General features: G+C 48.3%; 1 protein-coding gene and 1 long non-coding RNA gene across 2 annotated transcripts; one reads left to right on the forward strand and one right to left on the reverse strand.

Moving 5' to 3' along the window:
- Positions 1-6450: 6450 nt before the first annotated feature.
- On the reverse strand, positions 6451-22465 carry LOC128773849 (uncharacterized). Its single transcript, XR_008418306.1, has 3 exons — positions 22290-22465; positions 21054-21160; positions 6451-7137 (listed from the first exon to the last, which is right to left on the reverse strand). It is a non-coding gene; the product is annotated as an uncharacterized LOC128773849 (long non-coding RNA).
- On the forward strand, positions 20130-20996 carry LOC128773848 (ferritin heavy chain-like). Its single transcript, XM_053891728.1, has one exon. The coding sequence runs from the start codon at positions 20296-20298 to the stop codon at positions 20842-20844; it is 549 nt and encodes a 182-aa protein (XP_053747703.1). The 5' UTR covers positions 20130-20295; the 3' UTR covers positions 20845-20996.
- Positions 22466-22575: the final 110 nt, after the last annotated feature.

Here is a 22575-nt window from a genome sequence, read left to right on the forward strand (position 1 = left end):
TAATTCCGCCTTGTAAAGAAGCTTGTGTAACGGGATTCATGTCTATGGTTCCCTTTGAAACTGTTTCTGGCAGGTGGTGGTTTGCAGAGGGAAAGGTATCTGTGGTAAGGCACGGCCCTCCCCAATCTCAGGGCATCTTTAGGGATCCCGAGACGATCCTCAACTTCTGCGGGCAGACTTCCTGATTATATCATAACACCTTCCTGCCTCCGTCTCTTGGGCCCTCAACTCGAGGAAACAGCTGTGGAGGGACGCGTATGGGGGAAAACACCTTGAGGGAAAGGAGGCTGGTGATTGCTATGGTTTAAAAAACACGCAAACAAACAATATCCTGAGACCACACAAACTTGAGCTATTTTGGCCATTACCTCCTCTGAAGCTCACGGCTCAGTCCCTCCCTGGGAACTGCTCTGTCGAGAGTCGCTTTCTCATCCAAAGCTGTGCCCGCTTCCCGGCCGCAGCCTGCATCCAACGCCTGGCCAATGCGGGGTAGGCCTGAGGGCCCTGTTCCCTCGCCTCAATTTAGGAGGGCTCTGAAGGGCCACCCGAGGCCTACAACTCCCCACGGAGGTGGCTGAGGGGTCTGCATCACAGTTTAACTTCTCCCTCTGCCCGGCCCTGCTGCCCTCATTCCCCCCGCAAGTGTATCTCCCTAGATAATTCCTCAGGGAAGTTCCGGTCCACTCATCTCCATCCTACAGCCTGTTTCCAGGGAACCTGACCTAAGACACACCCATTTGAAGGACAAGGTGCGCGAGGAAGAGTCGAAAAGATAATCTTACGGGTCTAACTAATTCTTTTACATTTTTATTGCCTATAATTAACTCATCTCTGAGGGAAATACTGACTGGCCTTGAACTTTGACTCATGGTTACTGCAGGCCTGGCCTGGTGCCAGATAAAGGTTTCGTTCAGGATTTGCAATTATCGAACCACAGCAAAGCCAACAGGGTGGGGGTAGGACACTAAGGGTTGGGCCTGTATTAATTCCCGAGGGAATTAATGTCAATTCCACTAGGAAAAAAAGAAGGAAAAGAAAGAGAAATAGATGGTTGGATAAATCCATAACTACATGGTGAGCACCTACAGTATAAGCAATTGGTTACCAAGAAAGAGGGAAAAACAACACGCCTCCCCACCCGCCCCAGGAGCCCACAGTCGAACTGGGAAAACAAGCAAATACACTACTAGAGAAAATGTGGTAGGTTAGTAATGGGGGGGACGTAGGGTGTCATGACAGAACAAGAACACCTAACCCTGTCAAGTGTAGGGTTAGGACAGGAGACAGAAGAAAAGAAGTGTCCACGTGGAACAAAAGAGACGAGTCACGGACGGGGAAAAAGAGGACTTCAAGAAAGCGAATCCAAGGAAATAGTAATCTACAAGGCAAGAGGAGGAATTTGCAGGAAGCCATTCTATTTATAAAGTTGCAAAACTGGAAATAACCCAAACGCTCAACAATAGGGGAAGGATAATAATAGAATATTGCAAAGTAGTCTAAATGGAAGTAATGCACATTCCACCCATTTGTGGAAATGTGATGTGAAGTAATATTAAATGAGTAACGCGGAAATGGTGCCCGCTCACTGGGCTCTGACTCTATGAAAATGTGTGCCTTGATAAACAATGACCAAGAAAACTCTGCGTACCAGAGGAACAAGAATTTAATGTGTCATGTGTCCTTTCTGCCCCTTTTCCCCTATTTGAGTGTGTCACCTTTCTGGCCTGATTTTTAAAAATATCCTCCTTTCCCCGTTATGAAAGCCTTATCCATGCGTGCACCAGCCTAGAAATATTTTGGAAGCCTTTTAGAAATATTCAGAAACTCCTGCTCTGAACTACAACGAGAAAAAATAGCAGTATCACCCTGAGGAAAGACCAGCATTTTAGACTCTGTGGATCTTTGACTTGGAGTTGAACACCTTGAAATGACATAAAGGACATACGTATTTTAATAAACAAGAAAGTGACAACCTTTGTAGAAAGCCTCCTCGGTAACATATCAACAGCTTTTTTAAAAGTGTACATTCTTCGATTCAGAAATTGCAATTCTAGGCTGTACCTAGTGCTGTGGTGGCAAATGTTCAACAACCAGATCTCTGGGGGGAAAGCCTTGGATCTGTAGTGCTTGCCAATTTCTATGGTGCAAATACCCCTCTCGTGGCCAATTCCAAATTACCAATGTGATGTCAAGAGATACGCACACATGCGTCCACACAAAGACTCGTACACAAATGTTCACAGCAGCATCATTCAAAATGGCCAAAAGGTAGACGCAATCCAAATACTCATCAACCAGTCAATGGATAACCGAATTGTGATATTACAGCAGGATTCTCGCACAGAGAGACGGGACCGCGGGGCTCTCTTCGTCCAGGAAGCAACAAAGACTGAGTCCCGGATGCAGCAGGGTGTAGCCTTTTATGCAATGTCTACCTCTTTGTCTCCCATATACGGTGACGCATGTCGTCTGAGTAGACACGGTCCAAGTCAGGGTTGTGTCGGAGTTACGCCATCGTGTGTAGGAGTTGATGGGGCCAAGTGCACGTTGCCTTCCTTTGTTCTGAGAAGGCCTCCGCCACGTTCCTTAGGGAGGGGCTCGACCACAATATATGCAATCAATGCAGTACTACTCAGCAGCAAAAAGATAGGAACTATTGATGCAGGCAACAACCTGGATGAACATCGAATGGAAGAAAGAGGCAAAATAAAAGTTCGTATCGTACGATTCCACTTACATACAATTCGACACAATGCAAATTATTGTGACCGAAAACTGATCAGTGTTTGTGTGGGGCGTGGGAAGGAGGCAGAGGGAGGGACTGCCAAAGAGCAGGAGAAGACTTTTGGAGGTGACGCCTCTGTTCATTATCTTGCCTGTGGCGATAGTTTCCTGGGGATACACCGATGTCAAAATTTAACAATCAATCCACTTGAAATGGATGCAGTTTACTGCATGTCAGTTACACCACAATAAAACTGGTTCAAGGAAAAAGACCACTCAGGGTCTTCTGTACTCCTATCCCTTGCGATCTCCTTAAACTTCTCATGCGCCCAGCCTAACCTCCAATGACTAACACCCCCATCTTTGTGGGAAGTCTGCCCTCGGGCTGCCTGAACCCACATTGTTCTACAAACTCGGTGAAAGTGCCCAGGAGTTAGCGACTCCCACCTCTCCCACCTCTTTGCCCCCAGTACCCTGGGCAGCCTTAAATGGCTGACAAGTACAAGGGCATAAATGCCCAGCACCCTTGAGCCTTGGCCAGGATAATTCTGGGGTGGATTGTTAATCCAATTGGGGTTAAATTCTAGAACCTCCTCACGGTAGCTGGCCTCATAAGGACCCCAATGACGGGCTGTCTTCTATTCCCTTTATCACTTCTCCACTGCCCTACCCGGGTCCATGCACCCAAATAAATTACATGCACTCCAGTCCTTATCCCAAGGTCAGCTTCTGGGAAAGCCCAATTTAGACAGGGTCAAAGGTCTCATGAGGATTTCCCCCTGGAAACTAGAGGAAGATTGATTTGAGGATTTGAGTTTGAAGGACCTTTGAAGATCCCTTTGAGTTAAAGCACAGTTTCTAAAGCTAACGTCTGGCACAAAAAGGTTTTCGCAACAATGGATGGGTAACAAAAACAAAGCATTAAAGGGAGGTCATTGTGATCTCTCTTATGTTTCTGAAAGATAATACTGGAAGAGACAGAGAAATTCTAGGAAGAGGAACCACTGATTTAAAATATCAAGATATTTGGGGGCGCCTGGCTGGCTCAGTCACTGGAGTATGCGACTCTTGATCTCAGGGTTGCGGGTTCGAGCCCCACTTTGGGTGTAGAGATTACTTTAAGATTTTTTTTTTTTTTAAAGATACTTATGTAAGTTAGGTTTGGAAAAAAAATAAGTGGCTTTCAAGGTCCTTCTCCCCATACGAATACCTGCAACTAACATTCGTTCTTATCAGGCCCCTTGTCTCAGCCAGAAACTGTTCCAAGGGGTGGGGGAATAGGGCATTGAAGAAGACACATAATATCTTTGCTTTCGTAGCACACGTGATCTAACAAAGGAAGACAGGCAATAATAATAATATTAATGCAATATTAATACAATATACAAGACAGGCAATAATAAATAACCACAAAAAATATCAGAGAGTGATCAATTATTTGCAGAGAATTAAAATCGGGCGAAATGAAGGTAAGGGCTGATGGTGTGCCTGCTTTAGGTTTGACAATATCATACATTTGATTGTTGTTGTGCAAACATCTCCCTCATGGGAAGAGTACTTCCCCTCTCCAGTGATGTTGGCCGTGTGAAGCGATGTGAACCATGTGGAGGGAGCAGTGTGCGAGTTCTGAGTTGGGGCCGTGGAGGCTTGAGGGTTTTCAACTGCTCACCTGGGAGGCAATGCGGACCGTAGCCCGAGACAGCGCAGACGGCTGCCCCGACCGCCACACGGGCCTGCGAAGCAGAGATTCATGCTTGTGCATTTTGAGGTGGTCTGTGACCGATCGTCACGGTCAGGGAAGCTTCTCTGAGGAGGTGACGTTTCAGCTGAGATCTGAATGGTAAGAAGCCAGTCCCGTGACGGCTGCTCCAGGCAGGAAGAACATCTAACGTGGGTAAAAAGATGCAAAGGTGGGCACCAGCTTGGCATGCTCAGGGACTTGGAAGGCCACGTGTGAGGCTGGACTGTGCAAGTGGTGGAGTGGAGGGAGGGTGGCACGAGACGAGAACGAAGGGGAATCGAGCACAGGCCAGAGGGACCTGCAAACTGGAATAAGGAATTCGGTTTTCCTTACAGGTGCAGAGGAAAGCGCCGAAGGATATAAGCAATGTAGTGACCCAATCGCACTGATTTTTAAAAGATCACGCGGGCTGGTGGGTGGAGAATCGATAGAATAAGGGACTTGCATACCGTTCTGCTAAACCAGGATGCAGTCTCGGAACCTCCCTCGACCCAGAGTTCCTGAACTACGAAACAGTTACGATCTTCACGCCAACTTAAATTTAGGAGTTGATAGACAACTAGATACAATCCATACATAAAATAGCTTAGGTACCATTTCACGCGTACGTAACAAGGTACCCCAAAACTCAACGGCTCAAAACAACCACCACCATTCACTGACTCACACATCTGCAATTTGGCCAGGACTTGATGGGGAAAGCTCATCTCTGTTCCGTGTGGAATCAGCTGGGGGGGCTCCACCGGGGGTTGGAGGATCCATTTCCACGGTGGCCCCATTCACAGAGCCGGCAAGTTGGGGCTAACTGTTGGCCGGGGGCCTTTGTTGTCGTCCACCTAAGACTCTCCAGGTGGCCACTTGGACTTTCTCACAGCTTGGTGGCCGGGTTCTAAGAGCAAGCTTTATAAGAGGACAAGCCCCAGTGTGTAAATGCTTATCAAGCCTCTGCGTGCATCGCACTTGCGAGTTTCCCACTGGCCGCATGTAGTCACAGGCCAACCCCAGAGGCAACGTTGGGGGTGGGGAATATCCAAGGGCATGAATACCGGGTGGGTGCAATCTCTTGGGGGTCAATGATGTCACAAAACGAAAGCCAGACCAAATCAAACTTCAAATGAATCGGTTTTTTGAGAGAGAGAGACAGAGACAGAGAAAGGGTGCAAATGAGCAAAGGGCAGAGAGAGAGAGAGAGACAGAGGGAGAGAGAGAGAGAGAGAATTCCACAAGGGGCAGAGAGAGAAAGAGAGCAAGAGGGAGAGAGAGGTGGGGCTCACCCAGAGCGGGACTCATGTTCACCCAAAGCAGGACTCGAACTCACGACCATCAGATCATGACCTGAGCCAAAGTCAGATGCTTACCAGACTGAGCCACCCAGGCTCCCATAAGTGAACTTTTAAAAGGAACCCACAGATGGGGTGCCTCGGTGGCTCGGTCCATTAAGCATCTGACTCTTGATTTCGCCTCCGGTCATGACCTTACAGTTTGTGAGTTCGAGCCCTGAGTCGAGCCCTGAGTCGAGCCCAGCCTTGGGATCCCGGCTTGGGAATTCTCAATACCTCGCTCTCTGCCCCTCCCTCACTCCCTCTCTCCCTCTTTCTCAAAATAAAGAAATGAACTTTAAAAAAATAATAAAATAAAATAAACCCACTGGTTTTCACACTTGCTCTAATAGTCAAGGGGAAGGTTTGTGGTACAAAAAAACAGGTTCATTTTTCAAAATCTCTTTGCTATAAATAACTGCCTAGACTTCTTTTCAGCACCTATGGCATTCACCTTTTTTATATGTATCTCATTCATGGTTGCAAATACATAAAAATGTAAATACTTAACACGATATAAAAAGACAACAGGTCATAACGGTGGTTGTTCATTTTCAGAAAGTTAGAAAGCACGAAGGGAGGAAAGAAAAACAAAAAAAAGACGTAGTTCTTGTTGTTGTTTTTTTTTTTAAAGTTTATTTATTTTTGAGACAGAGAGAGACACAGCATGAACGGGGGAGGGGCAGAGAGAGAGGGAAACACAGAACCGGAAGCAGGCTCCAGGCTCTGAGCCATCAGCCCAGAGCCCGACACGGGGCTCGAACTCGCGGACTGCGAGATCGTGACCTGAGCTGAAGTCGGACGCTTAACCGACTGAGCCACCCAGGCGCCCCAAAAAGACGTAGTTCTTAACAGCGTTCCAAGGCAGAATATCAGACGGTGGGGGGATTTTTCCTCCTCTTCGCGTGGAAGTTTCACATTTCAGTCAATGCAGACTAGATAGCGATCCAGCGCCTCTGCAAGCTTATAATGCGATCCTTTGTGGCGTTCAAAGGGAACATACTGGTCACCCTTGCTTCCCTTCTGTCCTCTTTCTGCACATGTCTGTCTGCAGTCACCGCAGCTTTCCGTACCTGACGCAGCTCCTTTCACCTGCCAGAACCACGCTTGACACGCGGGAAGACCAAGGACCGTAGTGCATTCCATTCTCAACCCCTGGAGGACCGGCGGTTTGGCTTTAATCTTTCGCGACATCAAGGATTTCTATTGAGCCTGAGCAGAGGAAGAGGGAGCTTTTCTGTAACTGTGCCCTGCCACTATTTTGACCATGAGCTGTTAACAGGAGATGAGCGAAGTCAAGGCCGGCCAACCCCGCGTGGTGAGTCAAACCCCACTCTCGCTCTCACGCTCCTCCTGGAAGAAAGTAAAGTTGGGACAGTGAAAATCGATTTCCTCTGACTCAATTGACCAGAGAGCGATCTGGTCTAGGGTCTAGGGTCTAGGACCTACCTCTTCAACATTTCTGCAATATTCCCTGAGGGAAATAAGCAGCAACAACTGCAGGGAGTACAAGTTAGGTCGGGGGTCCCTGAAATCTGATACCTTGAATTGATCTTGTATTTTTTTTTAATCAAAGCATAATTTACATACCGTAAAAGGACAGATTTTAAATATACAGCTTGATGAGGCTTTAACACCACAGTAACTACCATCCTCATTAAATCGATGAATGTTTCCCTCATCCTGGAAAGTTCTCTTACGCTCCTTGCTAGTCAACCCCCCTGCCAAAGACAACCACTTCCTAACTTTTATAGCCATAGCTTAGTTTGGCCAGCTCCTGAACGTCACCTAAGTCGAAATATCTAGTATTTTGCGTGTCTTAGACTTCTTTTGCTCAACACAGTCTGTTAGAGAGTCATACGTATTGTTGAGCGCATCTGTGGCTCGTTCCTTTTTATCGTTCAGTACTATGTAACTGTATGAATATACCACAATTTACTTATCCATTCACTTACTGATGGACATTTGAGTTATGTCCGGGGTGAGGATATTATGAATGAAGCTGCCATGAACATTCTTTTATCATTCTTGGTTTTCTTAGATATTACTGCTTTCTTTTTTTTTTTTTTTTAAGTTTATTTTTATCTATATTGAGAGAGAGAGAGAGAGCACAAGCTGGGGAGGGGCAGAGAGAGCGGGAGAGAGAGAATCCCAAGCAGGTTCCGTGCTGTCAGGGCAGAGCCTGATATCAGGCTCGAACTCCCAAACGGGGAGATCACGGCCCGGGCCAAAGTCAGGAATCCGATGCTTGGGGCGCTTGGGTGGCTCAGTCATTTAAGCGTCCAACTCTTGGTTTCTGCTCAGGTCATGATCTCACGGTTTGTGGGTTCAAGCCCCACATTGGGCTCTGTGCTGACAGTGCAGAGCCTGCTTGGGATTCTCTCTCTCTCTCTCTCTCTCTCTCTCTGCCTCCCCTGCTCTTGCTCCGTCTCTCTCTTTCTGTCAAAATCAATAAATAAACGTAAGAAAGAAAAAAAAGTCAGACACTTAACTGACCGAGCCACCTAGGCTCCCCCTACGGTCCTTCCAGTGTACGTGTGGTTCTATTTCACATCCTACATACTTAGGAGTAGAATTTCTGGGTCGTGGGGTAGGTCCCCACGTAACTTTATAAGAAACTGCCATACCATTTGCCAAAGCGGTTGTACCACTTCACGTCCTCACCGCTTACTCACCAATACTTGGCGTTGTGTTTTAAAAATTCTAACGCTAAAATAGGGGGCACCCTAGGTGGCTCAGTCGGCTGAGCACCCGACTTCAGCTCAGGTTATGATCTCTCAGTTCAGGAGTTCGAGCCCCGCATCCGGCTGTCAGCCTGCCAGCACAGAGCCCACTTCGGATCCCCTGTCTCCCTCTCGCTCTGCCCCTCCCCCGCTCTCTCATGCACGCTCGCTCGCTCTCAAAAATAAATAAACATACAAAAAAATAAAGCTAAAATAGCATCTCGTTGTTGACACACTGGACTGTTACCTTGAAAATCTGGGGAGCCCGAAAGCTGGAAGTAGAAAAATGTCAGCCCAAGCCCTTCCCGGTCAACCCGGATGTAGGCGCAGATGTACGGCCACACTCAACTCCCACTCTGCCTGGGTAAGCATACACTTGGCGTTTCAGAAGCAAAGGGCTCTGAAAAGTTGCCATCACACTATATTCAGTAGAACTGAGCTACCTTCCATCTTCCATTGCCCCTTTCCCTCTAAATCTCAACGCGAATATTCAACCACATATATGACGGGTAACTGATCACTACTCTGACCGAAACGGGCTGAAATCGCACTTTCCACGTATTGCCTCTTCCACCCAAAACCACGTTCAAATTCACCGCTGAAATGAAACCCATGGATTTATTGCCACAGGAAAGCCGAAGGCTAAGTTGTAAACCCTAAAAGACAGCCATCCTGAAACGACTTTGCACCTTCACCGGCCAGCGCTCCCGAGTACTCATCTATAAAACGGGTGTGCCCAACCTGGGAGTCGCGGTATCGGCCGAGAATGGATTAATTATGAAGAAAAAAAAAAAAAAAACCTTCAAACTTTCTGGAAAAAGGTTTCCTACAAAATACAAGATTTTTTTTTCTTTTGCTTCACAACTATGCTTTACTTTGCGTTTAACGAAGAGGAAAAGATAACGATAAAAAGGCAAAGGCAGGGTCCCGTGGCTTTGGTCTTCCCTCGTTATTTTATATTTTGTCCTTTCTGTCTGGCTGTGTCTACTCCTACGTCACGCCCGTGGACTGACCTTCACTTCCCTCAAGTGGGACAGATAGCAGCTCTCTTTAGGATAATAACTTCTTTGCAGAATAGATCCCAAAGGGTCCGTGAGCTGAATAAATAAGCAATGAAAAAGAGATCGCACGAGAGATGAAGAGGCAGAGAGAGAGAGGAGCGGTGCCCTCTCTTCAGCTGAGGTGTGACAAGCCTTGGGAACTAGAGCCTATGCACGTGGCACCGCGACAAGGGAAGAGCTCGGCGCCGGGGCCGCTGCTGTCCTGGCACATTGCGAACGCCTTCCTCGGCAGAGCGGACGACACCAAGGTGCACAGCCTATCCCCCTACCGGGCCTCCCTGTGCATCCAGTCCCGATCAGCTACCTACCCCGGGAATTCATGACACTCCCGGGGGGCAAGTCCGGAGAGCTACGGGCCCAGGGCAAGGAGCTCAGGGTGCCGGTGGCCTCTATGCTAGAGAACTTGGGAAATAAAACTACGGAAACCGTTTGGAGTGTTCGCCAAATGCTCTCGGGTCACCCCTCCCCAGGCATGTGATGAGGTGGCATTTCTCTGTCGCCTCGGAAACCAGAGCACGTGATGGTCTTTGGCCAATGAAACGTAACCACAAGTGACACGTGTCACTCTAACGGCCCCTGTGCAATCCGCCATGTTTTTGTTCCACCACTGCGGTGACACCGCCGTCATCAGTCTGGATCTCTGCGTGGCAGTAACGAGCAGGTCCTGGTCACTGACGCGCCACGGAGACCCAGCAAAAGCAAGACCCTGTGCTTTCAGGACCCTGACGGTAGGCGCCTCCTTACGTTTTGTGTCCCAGGCACTTCTCTGGCCTCACTGGTCCTGAGCGAGAATTAAGCTCGTATCGAGTTACCACGCTGAGATCGAGGGTGTAGCTCACGCTGCCTGATGACACATCCCTGGTCGGGACTAGAAAGAGGAGAGAGACACTAGCACTGGGCCTGGGCTTTCCGTGACCTGGAGGCCCCAGCTCGAAAATCAGGTCTGTTTTTGCTCGTAAGTAAGCCTTGACGTTTGGGAAAATACAATCACGTGAAGTAATCGGATTAAGTGAATTTACTGGGATTCCTGTATGGGATAGGCACGGCCAGGGGGAAGAAAAATGAGCAACTTAACAACATCATTGAAGATGGTCCCAGGGTAGATTGTACAGAAATAGAAACGAATAAGCAAACAGCCTGGTCCAGATTCAGATCGAATGCCTGCGGTGCTCTTCTCAGGACTCGTTAAAAGCAGTCAAATTCCAGGGCGCCTGGGTGGCTCAGTCGGTGAAGCGTCCGACTTTGGCTCAGGTCATGACCTCATGGTTCCTGAGTTGGAGCCCCGCGTGGGGCTCTGTGCTGACAGCTCGGAGCCCGGAGCCCGCTTTGGATTCTGTGTCTCCCTCTCTCTCGGTCCCTTCCCCGCTCCCACCCTGTCCGTCCCTGTCTTTCAAAAATAAATAAACATCTAAAAACAAAAGTAGTCAAGGCCCATTTATAACATGCACACGGATCTGCCACGATGTACCTGCTGGGGTCAAACCAGGCTCTTCACATACACAGCAACGGGGACGGGGTACTTGCTTCTCCCCCAGCAGAGCCCAGGAAGCCTGCCATTCTCTCTGTTCCTGAGCTCCAGACACCCGCCTAGAAGCTTCCATTTGGCTTCTAAATAATCACCTACTTAAGTACCACATGGTGACAACGTTGGGTTCTTTGGACTCACAAAACTGTGATGAGCTCTCAGGCCTTTTCTAAAACATCAAAGTAACGTCCCCGTGCTGTGCACCTTTAGATGCGTCAGGATTAGGGTGACTGGCATTGCAAGTGGCCTTAGGGGGGAGACGGCTCAGGTGTCTGGAGAGTGGGCCTAATGAGGCCACGGCGGAGCGCCAGTCCAGGTGGGTCAGTTAGCTTCACACAGAGAAAACCCTTTGCAGCCACAAACCACACCCACGATTGCGGTCTCGGGACAAATTCGGTCAAATTAGCCACAAAGGAGCCTGGATAAGCAATGCCTACAGCTTTCCACAGCCCATCGTTGCTAACGGAAAAAATGAGTCCTCGCCCTCCTCTCGCTGGTTACGTCACCTCTCCAGGGTCCCGGCCACTGACATGCTACCTTTCATAGACGATCTTCTCTAAAACACGACTACTTTACAACAGGATAAATACCCACGAGGGAGCTTCACTTCGGCACAGGTCCCGGACAACTTTTTTTTTTTTAAGTTTATTATCTTAATTTAGCCCCCTCGCCTGAGCTTCGAACCCAGCGGCCGCCGTCCTCCAGTGCCCCTTGGATGTCCCAGATCTCGCAGAGCTCGGTTAAAACCCAGGTCGCCACCTTCTTCGCCCTCCTCCTTGGTCTCCGGCATTCGCCCAGGTCGAGAATGGAGAGCCAAAGCCTGACGGCTGGGCGTCCGATTCCTCTCTTTCCCTCGTTACCTGCGTCCATCTTCAAGGGCTATTGATTTTCCACCTCAGTGACATTCGTGTCCCGTCCTTCCTCTCCATTTCCCTCGCCTCTGTGCCACCCCGTGCCTCCCCTCCCCCCTACCCCCGACCCCGAGTCCCTACGGAAGATGCCTGGCTGTCCTCCCCTTAGTGCCACGGCCCTCTGAAATACCTCTCACTCATGCCAGAGCAGTCGGAGACAAAAATCCGATTTGGACATTCTTCTGTTCTGAAAAGAACCTTCAGTTCTGCTGGGGTGTTTTTACTCATCAGCTCAAACATCACCTCTCGGAGGGCATTCCTGAACTTCCTTCATCCTTTTCCTTCCTGTGTGGAGCCATTATACTGACCCATATATTTCTGACCCTGGGTTTCAGTTCTCTTCGGCTACAACTCAACCCCCGTCGCTGGCGAAACATAGTGGTTTAAAACGACAACCATTTTATTATTATTATTCATTTTATAATTATTATTATCATTATTATTCAGCTGGGGCCGTGGTCATCTGAATATCTAAAATGTCTCGCTCATGGCTGCCAGCTGAGGTTGGCCGTTGGCCGGGAACTCAGCCTCTTTTCCCCTCCTTGTTGCCGCTTCACGTGGTTTGGTCTTTTCACGACATGGTGGCTGGATTCAGAGGGAGACTGGAATTCAGAGGAGGAGGGCGAAACTTCTGAGCGGAAAGAAGACAATTCTCGCCATCCTCTTGGAAGTCCCAGAATGCTGCTTCCGACACGTTCCATCGGCCAAGGTAGTCACTGGCAGCAAAAATAAGTGCCAACTCTAAATGAGGAGCAGCGCTCTGGAACTGGGAGGGAAGGAACCGTCGGAGCCATGTTTGGAGACTAGCTACCACATTCTGTTGGTTTGAGTTCGTTCTATCTTTAAAATTCTGAAAGCCCCTTAAGGACAGTCACTATGTTTTAATAATCTCTCTACCCACAATTCTTTGCACAGATCCTAGAACATGGCACTTAGAAGCTTAATACACATTTGCTGACTGTATCAATCCTATTAAATCAGATTAAATCAGCCCATGGTCTTTGAGCACCTGGCCTGTGCTATTCTGTCTTGTTGGGTGCTCTGGAGGTGAAGAAAGGGCATCTGCCCTCCGACAGGTTATAAGTCAGGACGACGCTGCACCAAAGGGACACAACAGAAAAGGAGAGGATTAAGAGTTCAGCGCAATTGGGGCGCCTGGGTGGCTCAGTCGGTTGAGCGTCCGACTTCGGCTCAGGTCACGATCTCACGGTCCGTGAGTTCGAGCCCCGCGTCGGGCTCTGTGCTGACAGCTCAGAGCCTGGAGCCTGTTTCAGATTCTGTGTCTCCCTCTCTCTCTGCCCCTCCCCCGTTCATGATCTGTCTCTCTCTGTCTCAAAAATAAATAAACGTTTAAAAAAAAAAAAAAAGTTCAGCGCAATTGAAGACAAGCCAACGAGGGGTGGTCCGTGATTGACTGCCATGCTGATTGCGTGGGCACCAAACCCGATAGATCTTCAGAGAAGTCTGTGTTCACTTCAGACAGAAGAGATTTTAGGTAGGACATGGGGTTGAATCTGAGTGTGAATGTCAAGCTAGGACCTGCGATGCAAAACATCACAGAAGCAATTATATAGAAATGGGACCACACAAGTTGTTATTACTTAGTACGCTAACACACACACATACACACACGCTGGTAAATGTTTTTCAGAAGAATTCTTGCTACAGTCACACTCGAATAAGTACATAAATAACACTGGCCAACAATGTGAGTTCTAAATAATTTTTTTTTTTAAATAAGAGAGGGGTGCCTGGGTGGCTCAGTCGGTTAAGTGTCCGACTCTTGGTTTCGGCTCAGGTCACAATCTCGCGGTTTGTGGGATCAAGCCCTGCTTAGGATTCTCTCTCTCCCTCTCTTACTACCCCCCCCCTTTCTCAAAATAAAATAAATGAACATTAAAAAATAAAATAAGAAAAATGGATACAACATGCATGGCAGAAAATTTTGCTCACTGGATACTACATGTTTTCCCTACATTTCCCAGCCTCCTTGAAGTTGGTTTGGGCTGCAGTGAATATGATTTCTGGTCCAGGGCAATAAAAGAGTAAGTGGGAGGTCTCCATGCTTCTTGTTTCCCTCCGTGCAGTTTGAAGTGAAGAATTCTGGGAAGGTGCAACTAAAGGGTGGAATTTAGCCTGCATTGGTAAGTTAACCATTGGCGAAGAGTCACGAAAGAGAGTCACTTCACCTGCTTCGGGCTGTGATGTGAGCAAAAAATACATATTGTCTTCCGCCATTGAGTTTTTTAGGTCTGGTTTGTTACTACAACATAGCTTTCCCTATCCTGACTATTACACCTTGTGTTTTCTATGAAGGAATGGAAGGTCACAAAATAAAAATTATTCATCTCCTATTTAGAAAAGATAACAAGCAAAGAAAACTTTTAAAATCTCCTTTTGGCTATTTGCAATTGAGGGTTACGCCTTCCTGTCTGGGAGTAAATGATTAAGAGGTAGCTAATTAGTCAGCATCTATAATCCCTTGCATACATTCACTGGACCCACCCATGCACTGCTGTGCAGAGCAGTCTGAAACAGCTCTGATCAGGAGAAGGTGGGCAAGGAAGGACAAAGGTTCACTTGAAATAAACAGTTAATCCTCAAACCTTACTAACTCAACATCTTCCCTAACCAGACTTTAAAAAAAAATTTTTTTTAACGTTTATTTATTATTGAGAGACGGAGAGACACAGAGCATGAGTGGGGGAGGGGCAGAGACAGGGAGACACGGAATCCGAAGCAGGCTCCAGGCTCCCAGCTGTCAGCACAGAGCCCGACGCGGGGCTCGAACTCACAAACCGCGAGATCACGACCTGAGCTGAAGTCGGACGCTTCACCGACTGAGCCACCCAGGTGCCCCCCAAACAGACTTTTTTTTCAACAGTTTTTTAAATGCTTGTTTATTTATTTGGGGAGAGAGAGAGAGAAAGTGGGGGGGGGGGGAGGTCAGGGAGCTAGGAGAGAGAGAATCCCAAGCAGGCTCTGTGTTTCAGCACAGAGCCCGACGCAGGGCTTGATCCCACAAACCTCAAGATCATGATCTGAGCCAAAATCAAGAATCAAAGGGTTCAGGGAGCCACTTAACCACTGTGCCGCCCCCCCGCCCAACCAGACTTTTTAACATGGCTACCGACAAGTAGAAAATGACTCTCTCTGCTTCCTCTTTCCTGTTTCTCTAACAGGCCTCCTTTTTTTTTTTTTTTTTTAATTTTTTTTTTTTTTAACGTTTATTTATTTTTGAGACAGAGAGAGACAGAGCATGAGCAGGGGAGGGTCAGAGAGAGGGAGACACAGAATCTGAAACAGGCTCCGGGCTCTGTGCTGACAGCTCAGAGCCCGACGCGGGGCTCGAACCCACGGACCGCGAGATCGTGACCTGAGCCGAAGTCGGCCGCTTAACCGACTGAGCCACCCAGGCGCCCCTCTAACAGGTCTCCTAATTGGGTGAGGGGTAACCAAAAGATCAATCACCTAAGGAAACAAGGGGGCCAGGAGCTAGAGAAATCCACAGGCTACACAACTGGAGGCTGAATCCCGAGTGGCAGCTTCACCTGGGCTGCTGTTTTGTTGCTTGAGACTGTTGTCGATGAGGGACTTCATTTCTTCTTGATTTCTATTTAGTCTCTGTGTTCCATTGATTCTCTGGGCCGAAGCAATGTAGCGCTGCATACTGGATTGTGGGTCCTCATGAATTTCTTAGGCTGTCCATTAAACCTGACCCAAAGAACACCTGTTCTTTGGGGTAAATTCCTCCGACGTGAGCAATGTTTGCAGAAAGCCCCTCCTGAGAACGGTCCCTACTTCATCCGGGGAGCTGGAGCTACAAAGAGGTAATAGGTTTGCCTCTTCCCGATCTTCCCTAAAGAGAGAGAGCCAAGAAAGTAAGTATCCCAAACTCCCTCTCCTCCTGCCTTCCCGTCTCCTGCCAGTGCCGCCCATTGGCTGAGCTCAACCAGGGGCCAGACGGCCAGGGCCCCGTGGATGCCATCCATACAAGCCGGGCTCCAGAGCTCAGAGGAAGACGGAGAAGGGCAGAAAAGAGCACTGGAGAAGCACTGGAGAATGCGTAGCACGCTGAATAAAACCGAAAGGTGACAACTTGAGAGCAAATTTACGTTCAGCTCAACTACTGTCAGTCATCAGCTGACACACACCGGGACGCACGACAGGCGTGTTTAAGTGGAGCGGCCTCTGCTTTGCCTCTCAAGGTTGCGATCTCCCTCTCCGCCCACCCCACATCAGAACAGTGAAGAAGTGGAGACCAGAAGGAGCACTCCCCTCTTCAGAACACAACGCGTGCGGGTGTTGGACGTCGCATCGGTACCCAACCAAACAGGAGCCCTCACCGAACTTTGCTATGCCCTTCGGTTGAGCCAGCCCGATGCGCGAGAGCTTCCCTACTTCTGATCACCAGCTGGAAGGAAGCTTCTCTGGAAAACAGAGTTCATGGCCCAGTCCCAAGTATTCTACACCCTCAGTATCTGTGGGTCCCAACACGCTTTTCAGGGCTGTGACTTAGGAAGCGTGAAATCGCTGATGATGGGATCCTTTCTCCTGGCTGCAAAAGCTCACGTCCCTACCTCCTTCCAGGGTTAATTTTAGCCAGATCATGCCTCTCAGCCTGTCAGATCCCCTCAAGTCTCTGCTGACCACTTCCCCTGCCTGGAAGCTTTCAACACTCCCCTGGTTCTCAGCCGCTTCTGGTTCCGTACAGACCTTTACTGCTCATGCTTACTTCTCTGCCCTCCCTAACATGCCCTGGGCCAGCCTCAGCCCCGCAGGGATTCCAGTGTCCCCTGGATGAGGTCCCTGCTGTGGCCCGCTCTCTATACGTGCTACCTTCCTCCACTGGTTTGCTTTGGCTCCCTGTTTTCCCAGAGTTACACTCGGCCTCCTTCTCCTCAGAGATGCTCTCACTCCATATCCCACTCAGGGATGCTATGCCTTTAGGTCTCCAGTACTTTTCAGGATTCACAGCTCTGGTGAGCACCCCCCAAAAGTGCTTACCCTACTAAGTAAGACAGCTCCTGTGGGGTTTGTTATGTTCCCGGTGGGGTGGGGATGACAGTGGGGACTGTTAAAGGATAATTAAAGAAAAAGAAACTGAAATCTCTCACAAATATGAGATACTACAGGTCAAAGATTTTATTGAACTCATTAATTAATGAGAAAACCAGTAAGATGTTAGCAATGATTCAAAGGAGAAGAGCCCTATTTGGCTAGGCAGGAAATAAGGAATGTTGAGATAAATGCACCCAAGTGATGCAAAATGAGCCCCGGATAAGTTGCATTCCGCTCAACGCAACTCACTTGCATTTCTTTTCTTTTTTTAATTTTTTTTAATGTTTATTCATTTCTGAGAGAGACAGAGTGTTAGCGGGGGAGAGGCAGAGAGAGAGGGAGACACAGATTCTGAAGCAGGCTCCAGGCTCCAAGCTGTCAGCACAGAGCCCGACGCAGGGCTGGAGCTCACGAACCGAAAGATCGTGACCTGAGCCGGACTCAGATGCTTCACCGACTGAACCACCCAGGCACCCCTAGAACTGGAAGTTTGAAATGTGACACCTGAAACCATAAAAATCCCAGAGGGGAGGGGCGCCTGGGTGGCTTAGTCGGTTAGGCATCCGACTTCAGCTCAGGTCATGACCTCACAGTCTGTGAGTTCGAGCCCCGCGTCGGGCTCCGCGCTGACAGCTCGGAGCCTGGAGCCTGCTTCCGATTCTGTGTCTCCCACTCTCTCCGCCCCTCCCCTGCTCACACTCTGTCTCTCTCTCTCAAAAATAAATAAACATTAAAAAAAAAAATCCCAGAGGGGAGCAGAGGCAGTAATTTTTTCTGACGTTGGGCATAGCAACATTTTTCCTGATATGTCTCTTGAGGCAAGGGAAACCAGAACAAAAACAATCAGGATTACATCGAAATAAAAAGCAGGGCAAAGGAAACAATCAGCAAAACTAAAAAACAACCTACTAAACGAGAGAAGATACTTGCAAATGACATATCTGATAAAGGGTTAGTATCCAAAATATATAAAGGTATATAACTCAACACCAAAAAACCCCCAAATAATCCAATTAAGAAACAGGCAGAATACATAGACAGACATTTTTCTAAAGAAGACAGACAGACGGCCAACAAAAACAGGAAAAGACGCTCAACATCGCTGAGCATCAGGGACATGCAAATCAAAACCACAATGAGATATCACCTCACACCTGTCAGAAAGGCTAGAATCAACAACACAAGAAACAACCAGTGTTGGTGAGGATGTGGAGAAAGGGGAACCCTCTGGCATCGTTGGTGGGAATGCTGACTGGGGTAGCCCCTCTGGAAAATAGTCTGGAGATTCCTCAAAAACTTAAACACAGAACTACCCTATGATCCAGCAATTGCACTACTAGATATTTGCCCAAAGAATGCCAAAATACGAATTCAAAGGGATACATGAGCCCCAGTGTTTCCATGTTTAGAGCAGCATTATCTACAACAGCCAATGATATATTACTCAGCCATAAAAAAGAATGAAATCTTGCCGTCCGCAACAACATGGATGGATCTAGAGGGTATTACGCTAAGCACACTAAGCCAGTCAGAGGAAGACGAATGCCATATCATTTCACTCATGTGTGGAATTCAGGAAACAAAGCAAACGAACAAAGAAAAATATAGACAAACCCCAAAAATCAGACTTGTAACTATAGAGAACTGATAGTTACCAATGGGGAGGTGCGGGGTGGGGGGAAGTGGGTGAAACAGGGGAAGGGGGTTAAGAGTACACCTATGATGAGCACTGAGTACTGCACAGAATTATGGAATCACTATATTGTATACCTGAAATTAATATAACAGTGTATGGTAGCCATACTGGAATTGCAATTTTTAAAAAGAAAAGAAGCAGCCAAGAGAAAAAGAAGATATACAAACGGTCAATAAGGACATACAAAGATGCTCAACATGCTTAGTCATTAGAGAAACGCGAATCAAAGCCACAACGTGATACTACTTTGCAGTAACAGACAATAACACTGTTGGAAACTTCACACGTCATTGGTGAGAATGCAAAATGGTGCAGCCGCTTTGGAAAAGATGTGGCCGTTCCTCAACATATTAAACACAGAGTTGTCATATGACCTAGCAATTCCCTCCTAGGCATAGTCCCAAGAGAATAGAAATATGTCTACGCAAATACCTGCACACAAATATTCATAGCAACACTATTCATAATAACCACAAAATGGAAAAAAAAACCCAAATGTCCATCAACTGATGAAAGGATAAAGAAAATGTGACATATCCATATTATGGAACACTATTCAGCAATGAAAAAAGGAAGATTAGAGACATTCTGCTAAATACAGAAATCAGACACAAAAGTCCACATACTGTAGGATTCCCTTTATTTGAAATATCCCAAATAGGCAAACCTGTAGAGACAGAAGACAGATCAGTGGTAGCCAGGTCTGGGGAGTAACAGCTTATGGTTACGGAATTTTCATTTTGGAGTGATGAAACTGTGAAATTAGATTGTGGTGATGGCTGCCTAACGCCATGAACAGCCTATAAACCGGGTAGCTAATCACTTTCAAAAGGTCGAGTTTATAGTATGTGAATTGTATCTCAAGAGTTATTTTACGAATGTTTGACAAATACGGGTAAAAAAAAAAAATCCGGTGGTTTTTTTTTTTCACGAGATATATTCACAAACCACAGCAATATATTAAAATATATTAAATATATATTTTAACAAGAGTTATGTTTTTATTTTTATTTTTTTTAGGATTTATGGCTTTATTTTTTTATATATGATTTACTGTCAAATTCGTTTCCAGACAACACTCGGTGCTCATCCCAGCAGATGCCCTCCTCCATGCCCATCACCCACTTTCCCGTCTGCCCCCCCCCCCCATCAACCGTCAGTTTGTTCTCAGTATTTCAGAGTCACTTAGGGTTTGCCTCCTTCCCTCTCATAACTTTTTTTTTTTTTTTTTAACGGCTTCAAGACACTCAGCGCGCAGGCGCCCCGGACCTCGGGCACGGATGGAACCTTGAACGCGGGGCCCCGCCCACCGCCCCTCCCTCGCCTTCGTGACCACGCCCCTTCTCGTAACGGATTCTAACCCCCACCTCCCGAGTAACGGACCTCATTCCAGCCGCATCTCGGAGACTGCCGCCGGGCCTGCCTGGTCGGCTACTCTGAAAAAGCGCCGGAGACCCGCCGCCACCGCCTTCCGCCTCGCCGCCCTCGTTTCTGAGCCGCCTTCGCCTTCGCCTTGGTGCCAGCGCCGCCAGCCATGGCCACCGCGCCGTCCTCTCAAGTGCGCCAGAACTACCACCCCGAATGCGAGGCCGCCATCAACAGCCAGATCAACCTGGAGCTCCACGCCTCCTACGTGTACCTGTCGATGGCCTTCTATTTCGACCGCGCCGACGTGGCCCTGGAGAATTTCTCCAAGTTCTTCCTGCGCCAGTCCCACGAGGAGAGCCAGCATGCCGAGAAGCTGATGCAGCTGCAGAACCAGCGTGGGGGCCGCATCCGCCTCCACAACATCATGAAGCCTGACCGTGACAACTGGGAGAACGGCCTCAACGCCATGGAGTGCGCCTTTCACCTGGAGAAGAGCCTGAACCAGAGCCTGCTCGACCTGCACCAGCTGGCCACCGACAAGAACGACGCCCATCTGTGCAGCTTCCTGGAGACCAACTACCTGCACGAGCAAGTCAAGGTCATCAAAGAGTTGGGAGGCTACATCACCAACCTGAGCAAGATGGGGGCCCCGGAAACCGGCATGGCAGAGTACCTCTTTGACAAGCTCACCCTGGGCAACAGCGACAAGAACTGAGTTGGGACTGCCTTCCCATAGCCACAGGGTGCATGGTGACTTCCCCTGGTCACCATGCCGGGCATGCATTTTGCAGTATTGCGCTTGCAAAACGTTCCAGTTTCTTCTTCCAGTTTTCCATAAATAAATAAAGTTATTTTGTTTCAATAAAGTTATTTGGTTCCTAAAGAAATAAAGGTGTCTGGGTGATTCGTGTGCAAATCTCTCACCTTTTAAGTTTTTAAACAGGTATCCAGGAGTCTCTCCACCCACCCAGCCCCATCCGTATGCAGCTCAGGATCTCCAGAAATGGAGGGAGAAGACATTCTGTGGGACCCTAGAAAAGACAAACCAATCCCCTGATCAATGGTTCTGAGGATGGGGGCGGGGTGGAGTGGGGTGGGGTGGGGTGGGGTGGGGTGGAGTGGGGGGGGGTGGAGTGGAGGGGGGTGGGGTAGGGTGGGATGGGGTGGGGTGGGATAGGGTAGGGTGGGATGGGGTGGGGTGGGATGGGGTGGGGTGGGGTGGGGTGGGGTGGGGTGGAGTGGGGTGGGGTGGGGTGGAGTGGAGTGGGGTGAGGTAAGGTGGTCTGGGTGGTCTGGGACCCTGGTGTCGGGTGGGTGCATATGTATGATAAAAATATAAAAGGGGAGGGTGGGTGATGGGTATTGAGGAGGGCACCTCTTGGGATGAGCACTGGGTGTTGTATGGAAACCCATCTGACAATAAATTTCATATTAAAAAAATTAAAATTAAATAAAATTTAAAAAATAAATAAAAATAAAAATATAAAAGAACATGGTCTAGAATTCATCATAGTAGTTGTCTCTGGGAACGAGGTAGAGGGAATGGGATTGCGCGTGGATCCACTCTAGGCTGCAGTGATTATGGGAAATGACCCTTAGGCCGCCTCCCTCAAGGACGGGGGGTGTGACGAACTAAAATAACAATGGCGCTTTGCAAGTCCAAGTCCTTTTATTTAACATTGGCGTATTTTATTTTTATAGGACCCTCGGGAAGTAAGAAGGGCAGGTGTCACGAGCAAGTCTTAACCAGCGAGAAAAAGGGAGGCCCCACAAATACATTACAGACTGTGGACACGAACATCGATTTTCCGATGCCGTGTTCCATTGTTTTGTTTTGTTTTTTTTTCCTCTTGCCCCACAGGTATATCAATGGGTTAAGCAAGACTGTGTGGGTAGACTGGAAATCCAGCCAGATAACCAGACCCGGAAGGGAGGGAAATCCCCAACACTCTTAAAGACAGCCCTGATCACTCTAGTCCCTCCCCTAATTACAGGGATGCCTTGCAGTCTCGGGGTGGGGACAGCCTCTGAACCTCAGCCAAACCCTTCCCCTACGCCAGGAGTCCTTAGAACCAGTGACAGAATTTATAAGGGCTAGAGCTAGTCGGCACCTGTACGCCTGACTCCCTCCGTTCAGGCAGCAGCCAGCCACGGCATTACCTGAATTGGCACCGAGCACCTAGGAAGACCTCAGGACTGGAAATCCCCAGGGCATACTCTCCATCCAGATGGCTTCACTCTGAGTGGCTTCTGCACAGGCACGACAGGATATTTTTTTTTTTTATTGTTTATTTATTTTTTGAGAGAGGGAGAGGGAGAGAGACAGAGCGTGAGCAGGGGAGAGGGGCAAAGAGAGAGGAGGAGCCACAGAATCCGAAGCAGGCGCCAGGCTCCGAGCTGTCGGCACAGAGCCCGATGCGGGGCTCGAACCCACGAACCTCGAGAT

This window comes from Panthera pardus, unplaced genomic scaffold (assembly GCF_024362965.1).
Source record: "Panthera pardus isolate Hobbes unplaced genomic scaffold, ASM2436296v1 HiC_scaffold_27, whole genome shotgun sequence".
In the NCBI taxonomy this organism is placed as follows: domain Eukaryota; kingdom Metazoa; phylum Chordata; class Mammalia; order Carnivora; family Felidae; genus Panthera; species Panthera pardus.